This window comes from Rhodnius prolixus, unplaced genomic scaffold, assembly GCF_049639745.1.
Source record: "Rhodnius prolixus isolate KJV_2025 unplaced genomic scaffold, Rpr scaffold_7, whole genome shotgun sequence".
Taxonomy (NCBI): domain Eukaryota; kingdom Metazoa; phylum Arthropoda; class Insecta; order Hemiptera; family Reduviidae; genus Rhodnius; species Rhodnius prolixus.
The window spans coordinates 8,275,116-8,296,561 of NW_027411582.1; the positions used below are offsets into that span (position 1 = coordinate 8,275,116).

The 21,446-nt window shown below is 35.2% G+C and overlaps 1 protein-coding gene across 9 annotated transcripts in view; it reads left to right on the forward strand.

Moving 5' to 3' along the window:
* The window catches only part of snu (ABC-type transporter snustorr), a 146,663-nt gene that overhangs the window by 99,578 nt on the left and 25,639 nt on the right, over positions 1-21,446 (forward strand). For all 9 annotated transcript variants that reach the window (XM_074113796.1, XM_074113795.1, XM_074113801.1 and 6 more), the window contains one exon: positions 17,427-17,648. In XM_074113796.1, the coding sequence (XP_073969897.1) occupies positions 17,427-17,648 (222 nt within the window). The remainder of the gene's footprint in view (positions 1-17,426; positions 17,649-21,446) is intronic.

Below are 21,446 nucleotides of genomic sequence, written 5' to 3' on the forward strand. Positions count from 1 at the left end.
TCCTTATGTCCAGATTTAACTCTACTTTAAATAGTCTTTGACTTTATCCGTCGTGTTTGTTTAATGAATCTCTGAAATTCCTGTACTGTAAGCTAGATAAAATCCCCAGTAAATACATAATATATTTATTCATTATAAAGATAGAATACATTATTTGTTATAACTATTTTATGTATCTATGTTGAGGCAACTAGTTATTATTATTATTAATTTTTTTTGTTTTTTATGGCAATAGAAAACCACAGAAATAGTATTATTTAGCAATTAGAAAGCGATACTTTGAAAGGAGATGGCATTGAGCTTCAAATCGAACGTTCGGAAGTGTGTTTGTGTATGTGTAATGTACGCAAGACCAACATTGTATTAGTGAGGAGTTTATTTCTACATCACTGGTTACAAACCTGACTCAGCAATATAACTTTAACAGTACAACAGCTATTACTTGTTTATTTCTTTAGTTTAATTATTATGAGAGTCATTATTTTGAAATTTATATAATTTTAACTTCCTCTTCAAAACTCTTCAAAAAAAAAAAAAAAAAAGCGGAAGTATCATGATCAAGCCATATTTTCGAATTTTTTCCGGAAATATCTGTTTTGTGGGTCTCCGTAGACAAGCCCCCCCCCAAAAAAAAGAGGTTTTGGGGAACTGGTTCTTGAGATTTAATAATATATCGTAAAAAAATGCACAGGATGTTGGAACTTCATATTTTGGATTGGGTCTCACATAGTTAATTTCCCCGGAAGTCGTGGCGTTCTCGCGGTAGCCCAGGCTAACTAATATATATTTTTGTGTATGTGCGTGTGTTTATTTGTGCTACAATCAGCGCGTTGGCGCTATGAGTAGTAACGATTGAAGTGAATGGTAGATACAAACAATTAGTGGTAACACTCCAAAACATTAGACTATTTGTCCACTCCCTTCACTTGAGGAGGAGATCACGAGGCTACACTGTTTTTTAAGGCGTCTTGTCCCTGGGTTATCAGGAAGAGTTCTTGAAGAAAGATTTGGAGCTAGAGGATTTGCTGCGTGTGATAGCTGGTAGAAGTAAACGAGTGGAGAAGTTATTGCAGTGGTAACACTCTAAAACATTAGACTATTTGTCCAATCTCTTCACTTTAGGAGGAGATCACGAGGCCACACTTCTCTTAAGGCGTCTTCTTGGGTTTTCAGGAAAAGTTATTGAAGAAAGATTTTGAGCTAGAGGATTTATACGAAATTGCAGGTTAAAATTAAGTTTACCATATCGTGTTTTAGCGACTGTTTCGATAAAAGGAATGGTTAAGGACAGTGTGTATAGTCCAAGTTGGCAGACATAAAATGGAGCGTACGATGTATTTTAGATTGTAGAGATTGAATCCTTTGGAGATTTGTGCGTTTGGTTGCATCCCACAGCTCTATGGGTTTCAAAATACGTAGTAGTATAAATCAGTCTTTTGTTGTCTAGAGGCCGTTTAGATTTATCGTCTAAGAATCTTTTAAGTAGTCGATAGCGTCTGTTTAGTTCTGTTCTTTTAATTAAGTCTAGTGTGGGGAATATACATTCTTTTCTTTTTTTTTATAGATATATCTGGGGGTTTTGAAACCTTGGATTAAGCATAAAAGCAAGTGACTCAAAAAAACGTTTCCCATCAATTTTTTTGTACTTTTTTCCCCCTCTGACCTCTAAATTTATTTTCTCTGTCTTGGTGGTTGTAGAAGTATGTTTGTGCGTCACTAAAAAAAAAACTCTCTGAGCTCATTGGGAAATCCCTTAATTAGTTAAATTTCCCACTTAATTTAACTACAATGATGAATGAATCCAATTTTTCGCGGTTAATAGATATGTATATATGTATGTTATATATATAATTTCAGTTTCTTTAAGAAAACACGTAACCATTACAAGAACACCAAGAATTATATTTTTACTGGAAAAGGAATGTCTTTTCCTGGAATATTCCATACTGGAGTTAGATTCCAGCCAGTTTACTCTGGGAATTCCCCTTTGTTCATTTATATTTACACTCGTGTTAATCGAATAGTTTGAAATCTTGTTTTTGTATTTTAACAGATTCTTGGACAAGTTTATTCACTTCTTTCTAAAGGTCAAGATCGATTATCATCTCCTACAATTCGAGTAATTTCTCTTACGCTAGAAATTACGTATCAAACAAGAACGCAGCTAGATCGAACTTAAATTTTACAGCATCGATACTTACTACTCACACTTCTGAAATTTCTCATTGTTATGATTTCTGTTCATCAATTAAAAGTGCAATTTGTAACCTTTAACTTCCTTATTTTAAGACAATCTTCTTTAAAAATTGACTACTGGTCCCCATCTAAAAGAGTTTTCAATGAATTAAACAACTTGATAAACTCTTCCTCCAGTCATCTATAACCTCTACCAGTAGTGAACGTTGCCCGGTTACCTTGGGCTTTACTTAGACCGAAGACTTTCTTGGAACCCCTACACTAGGATAAAAAGAACAAAACTAAGCAGACGCTATCGACTACTTAAAAGACTCTTAGACGATAGATCAAAACTCTCTCTGGACAACAAAAGACTGATTTATACTTCTATTTTGAAATACATCTGGGCTTATGGAATAGAGCTGTGGGGCTCAACCAAACGCTCCAATCTCCAAAGGATTCAATCTCTACAATCTAAAATACTTCGAACTATTTGTACACGCTCCATTTTATGTCTCCACAACCTGGACTATATACACTGCCCTTAACATTCCTTTTGCCACACAAGTCGCTGAAAACAAGATACAGAAAACTCCACTTCAACCTGCAATCTCATATAAATCCTCTAGCTCAAAAATCTTTCTTCTAGAACTCTTCCTGATAATCCGGGACAAGACGTCTTAAAAGACAGTGTGGCCTCGCGATCTCCTCTCCAGTGAAGAGAGTGACTAACCATCTAATGTTTGGGAGTGTTACCACTGGGTAACTTCTCCACTCGTTACTTATCATTTATTGCTCTATTGTATCATTGTTACTTATAGCGCTAACGCGCTGATTGTAGCACAATCATTTCTGGTGCCCTTCATTAAAAATTTTATTTATGGAGAGAGGATTTAAAGAATTTAATTCGTTGATTTAAACTTAGTAAATTTCTTAAGCTTAATTAAGCTCCTGTTGTGTGTGGGTCTATAAAATGAAAGCCAAAACTTAAAGTAAGAGTGAAAAACTAAGTATTTTAATTTAAGAACAATTTAAGCTCCAACCAGTTTTACTTATTTCAAATTGGGCGTTAGAAATTAAGTTTTAGTCTCTCATCTGAAGAAAGTGGTTTTTTTTAAGGGAATGGTCAGTCGATTTGTGAGTGGACACATTTTTTTTTTTTTTAGTTTAAGTCCCTAAACTGAATGGAATTCTAGAAAATAAGCCCCCATTAAGTTCGGATTAATTTGACGTAAAGTACCAAGTTTTAGTGTTTCGTTTGGTTTTAACTTACTCACTTAACAATAAACGAGTATTTAATGAGTTGCTAAAATTTCGTATGTTATTTCGTGTTACAGCGCGATCGGAAGTTTGTTAATTTCCTTAAGGCATTTACTCACTTTTCCGATGATTTCCACAATAATAGAATCCAAATAATTTTCTTTAAAACCTCCATAGGCTGTTTCTACGATATAAAGTCTATTCATTTGGTGCACACTATAGTACAACCTTGGATTAACCGGGCTCACCTGCCGGCTATACCCACCCCGGGAAAGCTGAAATCCCGGTTAAACCGAATACACAGTATTACATGGTAATACATTACTGTTTCGTCCCAGAGATCGACTCCTATCTTAGACGGCGTTCATTAACGTAAAAGTCACGTATTTCTTACGTGAGATTTTTGGGTATCTCCTGGTTACCTGATATTGCTTTGGAAACAAAGACATTAACGGAAGACAAAAAAATTTTCCTGTTGCCACCGAAAATTAACTTTTGTTTCGGCGCCGATCCAGGTGTTCTTATGATCACTCAACATGATCCCGGTTAATCCGAATCCCGGTTAACCGAGGGCCGATTAATCCAGGTTTTACTGTATTTTGTTGTTGTGGGATGGAGGGAGGGGAATTTATTAGACCTTGACATTCATTAAGAAATATTTATTTTAGATTTAAAAAAAAAAAATTCGAAAGACATTGTAGCGCGGGTAAAAAAGAAGAAGTAAAGTTTAAATTATATAAAAGATGATGATTATATAAGCGATGGAACAAGATCAGTATATAATTATTTAATTTTCATTGTTGGCGCAAGATGGCGTTATCAAGATTCACATCCTCCAATCGGGTTTTACGCAACAATTGCACTATAATTCCCCGATATACTATGAAAGTTACGTGATTTGTTTACCCCCACTATCTCCACCACCACCACTATCACGTATTCTTTTTCTTACGAGGGAAAAATACATTCAGTTTCTCTCCCCACTTTTTTAAGGAGGAGGTTTTGTTTTTACCACCATTCATTGATATTATATTTTTCATTCTCAGTTTTTAATTCATTCTGTTTTATTCATTAAGTGTAAAAGTCACGTATTTCTTACGTGAGGTTTTTGGGTAGCTCCTGGTTACGTGATATTGCCTTGGAAACATAGACTTCCTAGAACCTGCCCTACGTTCCCTAGGTCTACCGTTTCACCTATTTTCTCTAGGCAACTTAGTTTCCGGATTAACAACATATTTCCGGATCTTAACAACATAACACAATACGTACTTCACTATACCAAACACAGCGTGAATGGTACATTGAAATGTAATTATCTGTCACAGTTCATTGAATCTCCCATCTTCCTTTTTTAGATTTAAAGAACACTTTCCTCTCCACACTAGACTTAAAAGAACAGAACTAAACAGACGCTATCGACTACTTAAAAGACTCTTAGACGATAGATCAAAACTCTCTCTGGACAACAAAAGACTGATTTATACTTCTATTTTGAAATCCATCTGGGCATTTGGAATAGAGCTGTGGGGTTCAACCAAACGCTCCAATCTCCAAAGGATTCAATCTCTTTCAATCTTGCAATACTTCGAACTATTGTAAACGCTCCATTTTATGTCTCCCAACCTGGACTATACACACTGACCACCTTAACATTCCTTTTATCACCCAAGTCGCTGAAAACACGATACAGAAAACTCCACTTCAGCCTGCAATCTCATATAAATCCTCTAGCACAAAATCTAGAACTCTTCCTGATAACCGGGACATGACGCCTTAAAAGACAGTGTGGCTTCGTGATCTCCTCCTCAAGTGAAGAGAGTGGTACTAATAGTCTAATGTTTTGGAGTGTTACTACTGGGTAACTTCTCCACTCGTTTGCTTCAATTTGTTACTCTGTTATTATTGTATCGACTACTTAAATGACTCTTGGACGATAGATCAAAATTCTCTCTGGACAACAAAAGACTGATTTATACTTGATTTATACGTGGAACTATCGTAAACGCTCCATTTTATGTCTCCAACCTGGACTATACACACTGACCTTAACATTCCTTTTGTCACACGATACAGAAAACTCCACTTCAACCTGCAATCTCATATAAATCCTCTAGCTAAAAATCTTTCTTCAAGAACTCTTCCTGATAACCCGGACAAGGCGCCTTAAGAGATAGTGGTCTCGTGATCTCTTCTCTAGTGAAGAGAGTGGTACTAACAGTCTGATGTTTTGGTGTGTAACCACTGGAGTAACTTCTCCACTCGTTACCTTATCATTTGTTACTCGGTTATCATTGTTATTTATCAGTGCTAACGCGCTGATTGCAGCATAAATAATCGCAAAAAAAAGAAGAAAAGAACACTCCTACTTTTCCAGGGGCTTTTTATTTTTTTACAGCATCCTGGCTATCTGAGAAAATGTTTACTGCTTTAACCATAACGTACACCGTACTCTAGATACGGAACCATACTCGATCGTCAAGGCTATCTGGAAAGCGGATTAAGTTACCAGACTTCTTGTCTACATATATAACAAGAGAACGCTTGCCGGAAGCTAGGCATTATTTTTTTGCGGGAAATAATAAAGCTCCGGGCGCCGATAACCACAGATTGTTGGCGCGCCTTAAATTAAAAAAACAAAATAATAAATAAATTATTGCTGGAATAACTTGTTAGTTATTCAAAATAGAATCAAAACTATGAAACACTAAGTTACTAGTTACAAACATTGTTCAAAGTTTTACAACTTTCAATGTTTGTTTAGTAATATGACGTAATCAACCAGGTAGGTGTGTGAGATGAGTGTTAATTACTGCCCTCATCAGTGTACCCCGGACTCATTATTCATCAGGTGTACCACCCTGTTTGTATATACATATAATTCCCAATTTTACGTTGCATTAAATAGGGGGGAAAAAAGGGAAAATAATTCTAAGAGGGGCTTAACATTTCTCGTACTCCTGGAAATGAAGTTTCAGCAGTTTTGTGGAGAGTCAGCAGGGAGGTCTAATGGTGAAGCCCTTCTTCAAGTCACTGAAGGAAGATATACCTCCTCTGGCCCATTGCAGCCTTCGTCTCTAAGATTTTCAATCATATACCTACCTAAATAAATCGATTATGTGTACACTTCTATTCATGTCTTTATATTTTATTAAATGAAACTGGTTAAATTCACATGAAAGTCATGTATGTAAGAGCCAACAACCCATTGGTGGAACTCTTTCTCAGTGGATATTACACTCATATCAGTAGGTCCCTAGGCATTTCCGCTTCAAGCGACGAGGAGGATTGTCTGGAAGGTTAGGAGAGGAGAGTTGTTTTACAAGAGGATTAGGATGGAGAGAGCTAGGTGGCTGTGAAGGTTGCGGTAGCGAGACTTTATTAGATCGGTTACAAAAGGGATGTGAAGGGCACAGTGTGAATGGTAAGGTTAGAAATGTAGTAAGGAGCATTCAGGATTTTAGACTGTAGTATCTTCAGGCGTTTGCAGTTACGAGGGTTTGGTTGAGCTCCACACTTCTGCTCCGTATGTCATTTAACAGTGTCTTGTAGATTGTCAGTTTGTGATTCAAGTCGAGTTTGGAATCAGAGTTAAATGCAAAAAAGAAAAAACGTTCCAAGTGAAACAATAGATTCAAAGAATTAGGTCTAAATAAAATTCACACAGTCATGATTTAAAAAAAAAAAAATTAACGGTTGAGTAATGATTGAAAAAGAAAATATGTCCATGAATTCAAGGTGATAACGGTGTTCCCAGACGTGACCCTCAGGATTTGTTATTTCTGGTAAAAAAAAAAAAAATAAGAAGACGTATTTTGGCTACCTCAAATACTGATGTTCATGAATTTATCGATAATCAAATTAATTAATATTTTTATTTTTTGGTGACTCGTTTGATTGTTGATTTTAAGCCGGAAATCCTGTTGGAAATGAAATATATCTTCTGCGCATGATTTGCAATTAGAATGAAGTATGAATCATTTTTAAATCATCTTTTTATTTTTTTAAGATACCTATCTCATTTTTAATACAATTATTTGCTCCATCACTTGGTCTGTTTTTGATGTCTTTTTGGTTATTAACAGCTTTTGATGTAGGATTTCAGTGCCTACTAGCAAAACTGTAGCCTCAGGACTACAGTTATCTTCGAAATATTTACTTTAAACATTACATATCGTTGGTTTCATTGACCAGATGTTATTGATAAAACTAGTACGAGGGTCGTTTGAAAAGTCCGTGCAAAAATAAAAACTACTTAATTTTTTGGGGTAAACCTTTTTTATTTTTCAACATAGTCTCCTTTTAGGCTTATACACTTCGTCCAACGCTGCTCTAGTTTGTTGATCCCTTCCGAATAATAGGATTTGTCCAAGTCTGAAAAATAGCCATTCGTTTCTGCAATCACCTCCTCGTTTGAATAAAATCTTTTTCCCGCCAGCCATTTCTTCATATTGGGGAACAAATAGTAGTCCGAGGGAGCCAAGTCTGGAGAATAGGGGGGATGTGAAACGAGTTGGAACCCTATTTCCATTAATTTTGCGACCACAACTGCTGAGGTGTGAGCTGGTGCGTTGTCGTGATGGAAAAGGACTTTTTTGTGGGCCAATCGTGGGCGTTTTTCTTGCAGCTCGGTTTTCAAACTGTCCAATAACGATGCACCTGTAATAGTTTTACCCTTTTCCAGATAGTCGATGAGGATTATTCCTTGCGAATCCCAAAAGACAGTCGCCATAATCTTTCCGGCCGAAGGAACGGTCTTCGCCTTTTTTGGCGCAGATTCCCCCTTGGTAACCCATTGTTCAGATTGTTCTTTGGTCTCAGGAGTGTAGTGATGTATCCATGTTTCATCCACAGTGACGAAACGACGCTTAAAGTCCTGCGGATTCTTCTGGAACAGCTGCAAACCGTCCTTGCACACACTTCACACGATTTCGTTTTTAGTCAAGCGTGAGCAATCGCGGCACCCATCTTGCGGATAGCTTTGTCATGTCCAAATGTTGATGCAAAATATTATGTACCCGTTCATTCGAGATGCCCACAGCACTAGCAATCTCACGCACCTACACTCTTCTGTCATCAATCACCATATCATAGATTTTATCAATGATTTCTGGAGTAGTAACCTCAACAGGGCGTCCAGAACGTTCAGCGTCACTTGTGCCCATATGGCCACTCCGAAAATTTTGAAACCACTTATTAACTGTTCTAATCGAAGGTGCAGAGTCACCATAATGTTTATCAAGCTTCTCTTTAGTCTCCTCAGGCGTTTTGCCTTTCACAAAGTAGTGTTTAATCAACACACGAAATTCTTTTTCGTCCATTTTTTGAAAATCACTCGACTTGCTCGATTCAAACGAATGCCAAACACAAAGAAATAGACCGATCTGGCTGAAACTTGGCGTGTGTTCTTCCAAGAGATGCTACTAACTAAACATATCCTCGATACGCGCCAGTAGTGCTATCTCTCTGACTTTGCACGGACTTTTCAAACGACCCTCGTATTGATTGTTGTTTACTCCATTTTGGATTAGTAAATATTTTCCCAGATTTATCAGCCAGACAGATGAGTTTATTCCCCATAGATTATCATAGATTTTTTTTTTCCTTCAGATATTGGACTGATAAAGCCAGGGTTAAAGTTCAATAAAATTATAAGGTTGAGGAGGTGCTTTAGTCGGGGCTTACGTTATCTTATCGCTGGTCTCATCCATCGATAGGACTAAAAATTGTCTTATACTCTAATCGCGTAGTCTATAGCCGCAATGATTTCACAGAAAACTCTCTGCATCAAATTTCTTTGGATGAACGTTTCTGTTAATAATGGTTAAGATTATTTATTTTATGACCTTTAAAAGCATAGGGTGACCCCATACCACTATATTTTAATTACAGTTATTGTGGTTACAATTAAAATGTACCAGATTCGGTTATAGTTTCTTTTCGAAACCGTCCCAGATTTATATATCAACTGCAAAGCTCCTTTGTCTTCATTGCGCAAAACGTAGCTATCCCTCTTGGTAATGTACCACGGATTCTGTAGACCCTTCCTTAATCTTGATACTGTTGATACTGTGCAAGCCGAAATACTTACTAACTTAATGTAAATGTGGCTTATCACAAAGTTGCAGGGTCGCTTAACCAGTTAAGCGTGGTTGACGTGTATATACACGTCAAACCAAATCTCTATTACGGTGCGCGTTCGACGTGTATACTCGTTGTGAAAAATATAAAATTGCCATTAACTACAAAAAAACTCGAAATTGTAATAAAATACAATAAGAATATTATTTGGTAGGATGTTTCCTTTATCTTAACCAATAGAACTGCGGTGGGAGTCAGCCAAATGATAAGTGGTTGGTACATGTTTGGTCTCCGCATAAGAGATATTAGGGAATTACGCACACAAATAGAATCTCTCAACCCTTGTGCATTGCCATGCATGATTCAGACCTCAGTTCGAGCATGATTTCATTTTGCACAGAATTCAAAGCTCTTTTCTCTTCCTTGTAAAAGCTCTTGCGTCTCTAGTTAATTAGGAGCAATGCATACGTGAAGCGGTGCAAGATTTTGAATGAGCTCAGAATGCTCTGTAATCTGTAAGCCCCAGAGAGCTTGCAGTGACTATTATGACATTGTAAACCTTTTGGTTGTTTTGCCCTGCATTCGACGTGTATACACGTCCATTGTCTGATTTTAATTCCGCACGCTGTGGGTTTTATTTTTATTTTTTTAACTAAATTCCACCGCTTAACTGGTTAAATCATTACTATTTCGTTTAATAATCTCCAGGACATTCTTGGGCCTTAGCTTTCTGTTTTAATAACCCTAGATTGAGCATAAGTGGGAAGAGTGTTTATCCTTTTCTGTCAGGTTTCCATCTGCATAATATGTCTTTGTGCGTTCATCAATCTCATTTGGGTAGTATCAGACTTCAGGAAATGGAATTTACTTGTGCACCCTGAAAATCTGTTTCAGTGCACTTTCAGCTTTAGACCTGTGATCTTTTGCTTCAGACAGAATTGTCCATCGCATGGATGCTCCTGAAAATAAAAGGATATCTAAAAGGAGGCTGGACTCGTACCAGGGATCTCTGTACAGGACTCCACTCTGCTGTCCTTTTCCCTAATCTTCTCTTAGTAAACATCAATCTTGGGCAGTTGCAACAATACCTATCCAGAAACTACTATGGTCTGTTATCTGTCATTATCCTACAAAATGTTGAGGAGTACAAACAACATTGTATTCACTTTTTAAACTCGTGTAAAATGAGACTTTAAATTAAATTTTATGATAAGAAAATACTTGACTAAAAAACTATCAACGGAAATTAATCAAAAGTATAGTTACTCATAGTTGTGGTTAAAAAGTGGTTAAAATAACACTTTCTTAGTCACCTGGGAATCACTTAATAGAATTTAATTTCTTTCCTTAAATGCTAATAGAACAATAAAACTGTTTACCTGGCGCAATATATTGTCATATTGTCTGAGAGGAATGTTTTGAGTCATAGTCATCCCGTTGTTGTTCATCAGACTTCCGCTTCAGAACAAGAATACACGCAATACTCTGGTTTCTAAATCAGCGTTTCCTTCCTTTTGTTAGTATTCGGCTGTGAGAAGGGACCAAGTATTTAGCTCTTCTAGGTCTTTTAGGTCCATTCACCTATCTTAAGGATAACAATCGAATCTTTAGCATAAACCAGACTTGGGTCAGCGTTCACACAATACCTTTTTCTTTTCTTTTTTAATCACATTCCAATCAAGGTTGCCGTGGCATGTTTAATAAATACACTTTGATAAAATCAGCTGATACGAGTGTGCGTGTTGTTACCCAATACTAGTGTGATTAAGTGGTGGAGGGGAGAAGTCCAGTGGAAGAGTAGGGGAGTTCTTCTCGGCTTTCAAGAAGAAAGACCACTTGAGCAATCTCTGGTGGAAGAAAAAAAAGTTGTGGCGACAGTCTTCGACGAATGGGGGGCGTTTCAGATCAAAGAATTCATGAGATCCGCCAACGTGATTAGTGTTGACTGATATCCATTGTTCGATGCGGGCTTGTCTTTAATTTGGTTTCTGTAGTTTTATTATCTTTCTATCTCTTTTTGTCTATGTCTCTCACTAAAAGACTATGCTGTTCACGATCTTTTCTGCATTTCCATCCGGAAACAAAAAAATTTGAAGACGCTCACTTGGTGTGGAAAAGTTGCTTCTTTTTTTTCACCTCGTTTTTCCCTAGATTACGTAAGTTTAAACTCGAGCTGGGTACTTTTAGTGGTCACTTTTAACTGAAAGAGGCTAAAGAAGGTTTCTTTCAGTGTAGAAAAAAAAAACCTACTAGTAGGTTTAGGTTTTTACCCAACTACCGTTTTAGCGTAGCATCTATTCTGGTTACCAAGAGTCAAAAAGCTTTCATATTCCAAAAACGTACCAATTGCTACCAGATTTTAAAAGAATATTGCCTTCTTCCCCTGCCGCTACCACATCCTGAGAAGAAAATTTCTTTATATAGACTATTTTGCCCGTTTTATAAATACAGCAAAAGAACTCAACGGATTAAGGCGAATCGGCCTGGTCTGTTTTCTGTATCCACAGAAATTTAACTGAGCGCGGAATAGATATGTCTTGGGCTTCTTTGGCCAGCCGAAGCTATTTGCATGTTACATCTTAAACTCTTCATAAACTCAAAAGCTCCATGTAATTCGGATTGATCGTTCAGTGTGAATAGAGATCTCCTACCAATTATACAGGCATCCCAGATAAGAACCCTAACACCAAAAGAGTTGAAATCACATCTTCTGCTGCAGCTTTACGTTACTCCCCGGAACGAAGGGCAATCCATCTGTTGGTTTTTATTTATTAATTTTTAATCGGATTGCGTTGTTTAATAGTGTCCACTTTTGTGGGGGAGATTGCCTGCCCTGGAAATTCTACAGAATTGACTTTTCCTCGGTTATCATTTAAAAAATATGTAAGCTTGGTTTTTACCTCTCATTTTAGGGTCATTATGTTTAAAATTAAAAAAAAAAAAAAAAAATCCGGAAGTTGCTTGGATCTTTTAAAATTCCATTTTCCCGTACGAAAACAATTAACCAAAAATTCACGTAATAATTTCCTGTTATGTTTAAAACATTTCTGAGAAAGTCACTGCCGTTTTCCTTTTGATGTACTTCTCTTCTAGCCAACGTAATTGCAGTAAGTGACACGTAAAGATTACGTGTCACTACAATAGTAATAGAAATGAATTTGTCAAAATGTGAATACTTGGCTACTGTACTTCCTCTGGTTATTTTTTTTTTCAGTAAAGTTACGAACAAATGCCAGTAGTTTTCAAGCGAGAAGTTACAATTAGCAGCGACATCTGCTTGTCATTTAAAGAACAACAGAGTAGTCATTGTCGGTAATAGTTGCTTTCTAAAAATAAAAATACTTTCTTTGCCATTGCCTTCTAAATAACTTAGGATCTATGAGTGTATCTTACTGGTTTTGTAACTTTTTCCTTTTTAAAGTATTTACAAATATTTTTTAGCTATTTGAAATTTCTGCCTCTTTCAGAACTTGAATAGTGCAGAGGTTTAAGTAAATTAAAGTACTAGCTAAGTTTACTGCAGGCTTTAGGTCTAAACTCGTACCCAACTAGGAGTCGTTGAAGGTGACAGATAGTTAACTAATTTCCCTCATACGGTATTTGATAAATTATTAGATTCTGGAAAAGAAAATCCATTAGAAAATATCTATTTAAATGATATATTTATTGGTTTTTCTCATTGAGGTAGATTTGTGTGAATTTATGGAAAAAGAAGAAAATACAATAACTCAAATTTGCTTAGAAGTTTAAGTATGCCATTTTGAGTGATGTTAATATGGAGGATTTTCTTTTAATGACAGCTGTTTTCCCAAACATCATTGAATAAACGTTGAATTAAAGTGGAGATTTATGGCTCAGCTCATTGTTGAATAATATTCAATACCTAGCTATAATGAAATATAATTTGGATGGTAATTAATCGGGAAACGCTCTAAATTCTTCAACAAAGCGATTTGACCAGAGATCTTGAATCGTGAACATCTCACGTTTCGGTCTAAAGATCAGCGAAGGCAACTACTTCCTGCTCATAAAACTCTATAAAGAGTTTCTGGATTTGTGTAGATATTTCTTATATCACAATGGGTCCATCAAAGAATCCAAAAAAGACTGGATACTAGGGCACTGTTAAATAAACAGCATTTTTTATTCGATCAACAAATCCACTTTGAACTCAACGGACAAAAAAAATATAAATGATGTAGGACGTCTACATCATTCATTCTTCATTTCCGGAAAAATTTGAAACGATAGAAGATAGAAAGTTTTACTCTTTCGTTCACAATATTGGACCCGATAAATGAGCCACAGGAACTTGTTCAGTTCTAAGCTCACAGGTAGTGACTTAACATGCCCTTTAAAGGTTATTCCTCTTTCCGGACAATGTCTTTGGTTTATGATGGCTTCACTGATATATGTTTGATTTTTGTGCCCTTCCGACGGTGGGAATCTACCAATGGTTACCTAATTTATAAAACCAATTAAAACATAAATATAGATTGTTAATAATTTAATAAGATTTTATCACTAATAAATAATCTTTAACATTATTCAAAAGCTATTAATACATGCAAAGAATGTGAGAACAAGTAATAAAGGTTAAACGTACAAACATACAAACGTATGTATAATTAGTCGAAGGAAATTCGCACAAGGACAGACAAATGAGGTGATTGGTGGAAATGAAAAAGAAAAATAATACATAAAGTGAAAGCTATTTAACCATGGTAGAAAAACAAGAAGGGAAATCTGTTATGACTAAAGCCAAATTTGTAAGGAGTTAGCTAAAGTCGTATTCGGCAGTTGATTTGTAAATTTAAATAATTGATTTTTTGGTGGGGAGATACAGGTATTAACCCGTGACTTCACCAGTTTCGAATTCAGTCGCTAGGATTCCTGCGCTACTGTATTGCTGCAGAGAAGAAGTATTTCTTTTGATAACACCCAGGCTACAACTGTTCTATTATGACTTTGCAAGGCTTTGGCGAAAATTGAAGGAACATCCTTCGCTGATGTGATAAACCTTCTGTTTGTTTCGAACTGCTATTTGTCACGCTTTAATCTCATTCTATTTCCGTTCAGCACGATAACGCCACTGATATTACTGATTAATTTTGCATTTGTTTCGGTCATCACTGTTTGGATTTCTAGATGGATTCGAGAAATTGGTTTTATGTAGGTGGAGAGGGGGGGCACATTTGAACAGAATCTACATTTTCTGTTGCAGAGTGCCCAGAATCGTATTATTGAACCTTTTTATTTTGTTTTCTACAACTTTTTAAGTATTCTGAACAGATCTATATCAATAAACAGTTGGTACTTTACATACATATCTATATTTTTTTAATTTAAAAATGTTGTGCCAAATGTTAATATCTGCCCCACTGGTGGGGTAGCTTTGAACACAATATAAAATAGAAAGAAATGATATTACTTTACTCTGAATCTACCTTCTATCAGTTATTTCTCTCACTACTACATTACTTTCTCTTTTAAACCACTGAAATCTAGTTAAAAAATCAAAGAATGGCTTAGTTCGGGATGTTGTACCCTAAGTGATGGGCTCAGGAAGTTTGAACAAAATATTCGGTTTGTTGCGCTTCTTAATGTACGTACACTCTTGAGGAAAAGCCGTTCTTCTGATCTCAAGAAGCTGTAAACTGATCGACTATGGTCATCAAAGGGCTACTTCCGTTTCACATCTTTCCTCTAAATTCCTAATTGTACGCTTGATCCTTATCCAATTGTTCTCGAAAGGGTGTTCCTCTTTAAGTTACCGTCCTCCAGGATCTTGCTGAACACTATATTTGTATGACGGGATATCCTGTTTGAAAGCTTCACTTCTGCTGGAGTCTTAATATATTTTTTTTTCTTTTCTAAGCACACAGAAATCTGCTTAACTTCTCAACTCATTGCTTTGTTTTAAAATTAGGAAAAGCAACTAAATTTCGCGTGGTTACTGGGATTTATTGATTTAAGAACCTTAAAACTTTAAACTTGTTAAATCATTTTGTTTTTTCTTCTATTCAACGACCTAACTTCACGGCGTTGAATTTCCTTAATATTTCGAAAATAACAGTTATTATTTATTATTTCATCAACAATAAAAATTCCATTATGTATATGTATATTGCGTGCCAAATGATTGCATAAATAATTGTAGATGCAATATGCGGCTAAAGTTAAGCACGCAAACTGTACGAGTATATCCTGAGATATGTTGATTTATTTTTTTTTTTTCACAACGCTTCCTTAGAAAGAGGAATCGGTAGTAAGTATGTCCTGCCTATTCCAGAGTTTCCTGGAGGCTATTGTTCAGTCTTAAGACCTCTTAAGCAGTTATTGGCCCTCCGCCTGCCTATAGTGTAGTCCGGATTGACAAGATGGCGATTACGTTAAAGCAAAACTGTTTTTTTACAGTATCTGAGAGAACTGTTACAAGATGAGAAGGTAACCATCTCTTGATAACAACTATTTAGTTCTAATCTCTACTTGGCGATGATATCCTTTGGTACTGGATACCACATGAGATAACACAGCTTTAAAAAAAAAAAAAAAGATTAGTGGGGAAAGTCCCTGATCATTGCAAACAAGAGTGGTTTTTCCAAATACATAGTCCTGGCACCCTCGAGAACAGGACCTACATCGCGTCTAATTTAATCTGTCCTTTCCTGTTTACCTCTTTGTTGTTTACGCATCGTTTTAGATCGTTTTTTTTTTTTTTAGCTAAATGGAGCCGTTTTTACTCGTCAAGTTCTCTTGCATAGTTCCTTTAAACTAATCCGAATCTTATTAGGATTCCACCTCCTCCAAATTCTAGTTTATACACCAAGATTCTTCTAAATTGTGAACCACTTTTTTTTATATAAAGATTCATCCAATCATCACCAATATGGCGGGCAAACTGTTACAGCTTCAATCTATGCGAATGTAGGACATCTCATTGTTAAATTTTATATAATATAATCATGATGTTACCGGCAAAGAAAAGGAACACAATAAGCACTGATGTCTGGGTAATGATTCTCCCCCATCACTTCTAAGTCGGCCCAATCAGATACTATTTAATGATTTACGATAATATTGCACCTTGTATTGGAAAGTTTTTTAAAACTAAATTTTTCTTTTTTATTAAAATTATTCAGTTATGTGATGACTGAAATAATGGCTGAAATTGGCAACAATCATTCTTCTTATTTTGATTCTAAATTTAATTTTAAAATACATTAAATGATCACTCATATCTTGAAACAAATTGTGCCTTTCAGATTTTTTGTTTCAAAGTTTCCTGAGAAAGAAAGAGAGGTGCCTGGAAATCCATGTTCCCACCCATTTTCCAAGTGACGTCATGTAAAAGTAATAAATAAAAATAGCAGCGCCTAATAAAAAAAAAAAAAAATGGATCAGTTATGACGTGGGGAATTCCACCATTGCTGGGTTCCCCTTGACCAATTACAAAAGGTCTGCAAGAGAAGTAGGTATGACCTTGGGCGAATGACCTAATTTCAATATTTGATCTTCTTCTATAGGTTTCCTCATCATTCGTCCTTCGAAGAGAGATTTCTATTTTAACACTTAACTATTCTTATTGAGAAAGAAAGTCATGGTGATACTTTTGTAATCTTAAGGTTACAGCCTCTCTGTGGATTATCTAATTTCAATTTAGAAGGCGCAGAATCTGCAGATTAACTATTTAAAACACTGAACAAAGAAATCAACATCTCATCTTAATATCTATTATTGGGTACATCTTCATTATAAATTCCTTGAACCTGCCCTAATTTCATTATGGAACTCCTATTTCTAAGTTGTTACTTCAATAAGTTTAATTTTAATTTTATAAATAGAATATAAGATTTTTTTTTTTTTTGTTTTCCAAACTTCCATTTCTAAATTCTATTTCTTTTGTTCCACAGGGAAGGAGGCGTAGTGAATCCGGGCCTAAGTCTGGACGAAGGACCGGATGTGGTCACTGTGGACTCCAACAGTAAGCCAAAAATGGCGAAAAGAGAAAATTCTGCCTACCTGAGACGACAGCAAGCGGTTTCAGTAAGGAGAGCTTTCAAAGCTTATGGCTCTAGTAAAGCACCTAACCATATATTGCAAAATCTAAATATGACCGTTGAAAAGGGTACAATGTAAGTGAAATAATTGGTTTTCAGTTAGTTTTTCTCTTCATAAGAGGGAGTATTGCGTAAATTCATAATTTTTGTACTCGATGTGGGCATGTTTGTGAAGTGAATTCCTTAAAGACTCAAAAAATTAATCAATTTTTGTAGCTGAAATACCACAAAAGAGCAACCATCACCTCGTACGATACCTCATCATGTAAGGGAATGTACTTTTCATCTTGGTGATATCATTATTCTTCTTCTTTCAGTCTCGAGGGTCGATCATCCGCTCCTTTTATTAAAATAATTTACTACTTGGGTTATCCTAAGTAAATTGTGAAAGTTTCAAGATGGTGCAATAGTTTTGGCCACACATTATACTTACTAGTTTATTGATAGTTGCTCTATGTGTAATTCTGGGCCAATATCAACCTATCTATTTTGATAACTATCATTTCAAAATATCAGAGGAATTCTGCCCCTCTAGCACTTGATAAAAACCTTAACTTTCTTCAAGGTTCAAAAATAAATTGAAGCCATGAGCCAATATTTGCAAAATGATGGGTAATAAAATTTTAAAAATCAAATTATGTTATATTTTTATTAATTAAAAAAAGTTTAAACACTTTTTTTGACGAGAGATAATTAATTTCAAAACAGAAGTAAAACTATGACACCATAATGACAGTCTTGACGCAATAAATATACACTTTACTAACTCTCGCCTATTTAATTAGCATATAATAATAAGATAGAACAAATTGTGGAGGTGTCACTAGAGCAGGTTATGTTAATAAAGTGTGTCTCAAGTTCATTTATATTGTACAAGGGGGTATTATACAGTAGGCATACAATGCATTCTTTGCAGTTTATACCAGAAATTATTAATATTCAGCTGTTTATTGAAATGAACTGTTACATCTTTGTTGTGTCTGGTTCGTAATTGTGCAGAGCAAGAGCAATGAGAGGTTAGCTTTAATTGTTTTGAATACTGCATTTGCTTCTATGGGATCACAAACAAAGTTTTGTTTTTTTTAGAACAAACCTTATGTTTCAATCACTAATTGGTATGTTATTAATCGTTTACTATCGTAACACAAAAACCAAATCATTACCAAACGACTGGTAGGAACGATTCTTGTCCTAGCCACAGGCTTTAAAAGACTTTAAAACTTCTGAGCCTGCTCCCGTGAGTTCGAAAAAGTGTTGTTTTTTTTTTTTTAAAGAAATTGGTCTGTGTGTGACCAAAAAAATTACTCAAAAACGAGAAATCGCATGAAGCTTGAATTTCAACTTGTCCTCTTCCAGGAAATCGACTAAAACGTTCCAGGAAACTTTGCGATAAATATCTCTGTAAGTACCAATCTCATATTTCCCCTTAAACGTATTGGTTTTATTATCTAAGTAATTTCAGTAATAACTAAATGTGTTTTACAAACTCGAAGTTTGAAAAACCAAAGTATAAGTTTGAATCTCGAATAAGTCGTAGTAAGAGAGTCATATGAGTGTTCACACCACTCAGTTGTGATTCAGGAGATGGAACTACCATATAGTGTAGAATTAACTTTTAAATGGCTCTTATATCGAAACACATCACAAGTTAAGTGCACGGTTCTTTAGCATTCTGTGTGTGTCTAGTGTTATAGGCAACTAGAAAACGTTTATTAAAATTACGGGTCAAAAAAAAAAAAAATACAGGCAATAATTTTGTAGCGAAGAACAAATCGTGATAAACATATTACAGTCCTGGCCCAAAGATATTTTGTAATAATCGTAATTAGAGACGGTTTCTAAAAATATAATTTTTGATGCTTCTTTCTTTTACGATCCATAATCTGTTCCAACTATAGCCCTGCTGCAGTAAGGGTCGTCATTAATTGGGTTTCACTATAGTCTGAATCACACTATATAAATCATAAATTTGTCAGACTTGTGCTCAAAACTTTTATTTCCCATGTTTATTGTTTATCGAAATTGAAATTACTTGGTGAGAGAAAAAAATAACAATAATAAAATCTAAACATTACCTTGAACCCAGGCAAATTTTTTTTAATACAATCAGCTAGATTGTTTAAACGTAAACATTAAACATAAGGTAATAGGATTCAAATCATAATAAAACTCTTAGGCAGTGCATTTTTATGTTTATTTCTGGAATAATTGCTGTTTTTGCACATTCTAACACTTCTAAATCCGGCTAAATTAAATGTTTTTTATTCAACTGCTTATATAATTAGTTTATGTTAGTTCTAATTCGCTAAATAAAATATAAACACTGATGTTAACCTGTACTTTCTGTTTTGCTTTGATGTTAAGAGTCTATTTTGGGACTCATCCGCGATTGCTTGAACTATTCATCCTTATGATTGGTTGCACAAATGCAGTATTTCCATTGTTCGTAAATGGTTCAGGATCTTGGAGGAGCTGTCCTGGGCCAGACTGACTACCGTATCGTTCCATTTTCGTTCTAAGTGCCCGGGCTACCTGATAATATTTACTGATTTTCATCATACAAGTCCATTCAGGCAGCTTTACACATCTGGCATTAACTTCTTAAGACTTAGCATAGCCCTGAATGTCTCAGAAATTAATCTCTAATTCATTATCTTTCCCCAAAAATCTCAACAGCCACTAGTTCTGTCTGAAAAGCTAGTTATTCAGGGCTTACTGAGATATCAGATCTCGGAATAGCGCCTACACCCCCGGGCTTTCCTCTTCTTCTGTCCTGAAGCCGTCCGAGAAACTCTCTGTATCATGAGTTTTAAATTAGTATCGTAATTATTGATGACTGTCAATTATTTATGTTTATTTATTGCTTAAAGAAATCGTGTTGCCTAAATTATTTTGTAAATCTATGATCAGGAACTATCTCATTAAGAAAGTGATTGTATCGTTCCTTATTAAAAAAGAAAAAGTTTTAAAATACAAATGTAATGGGGGATTTACTTCTATAACTGAAACCCTATTATCGAAAAAAATGTTGGGTACACTCCTGATTGTTCATTATTATATTTGTTCACTGTAATGGAATGTTACGGTGGAGATGAATGGAATCAAAAGTGCAGAAGAAGTTTCAAGGATTGAAGTGAAGTTAGAATGAATAGGAGGAGAAGATAGTGAGTGAAGGGGAGACATATGTTGATGAATGAATGAAGAAACATTGGTAGAAGACTCTTCTGATCTCTATCTTGAAGAAAAAAATGAGGATGACCAAAAATAGTGCTAGTAGCGCTGACCCAAAAACTCATGAAGAATTTGGATCCAGGAAAAAAACGGGAATTAATGCAAATCTTACTAAATGGAAAACATTTTGACAAATAGGCCAATCAAAAAGTAATCACGCATTTTAATTTAAACACAAAAAACGTATACATAAGCCTAAATGGTTACAAGGTTATTTTAGTGAGTTTGCAAAATTATACTCTCTGAAATTGTAGTGCTTTATAATAGAAACCAATTTGATGTTTAAACAGCAAAGAAACTATGTTTTATTAACCAAAATAAATAAATTAACCTTGATTTTGATGGCTTTGCATGTCTGTTACAAGAAGGTTAGGTTTTGATGTAGGAGGTTAAATTTTATTAGTAGGAGGAGATTTTGAGTGTAGTTGAAAGTAATTTATTGGGAGTTTCAGTGTTGAGGAGAAATTCTTATTTTATTTTCAACTAATAACAGAAACTTTAAACCTATGTATGTACTTATCCTTGAAATTATTTCTGTTAAATTATTAATTATTGAAATTCGATTTGAACTTTTATTTATGACTGAGGTACTCGATTTTTTATTAATAAATACTTTGTTGTATTCGTTAAATATTTAAAGGG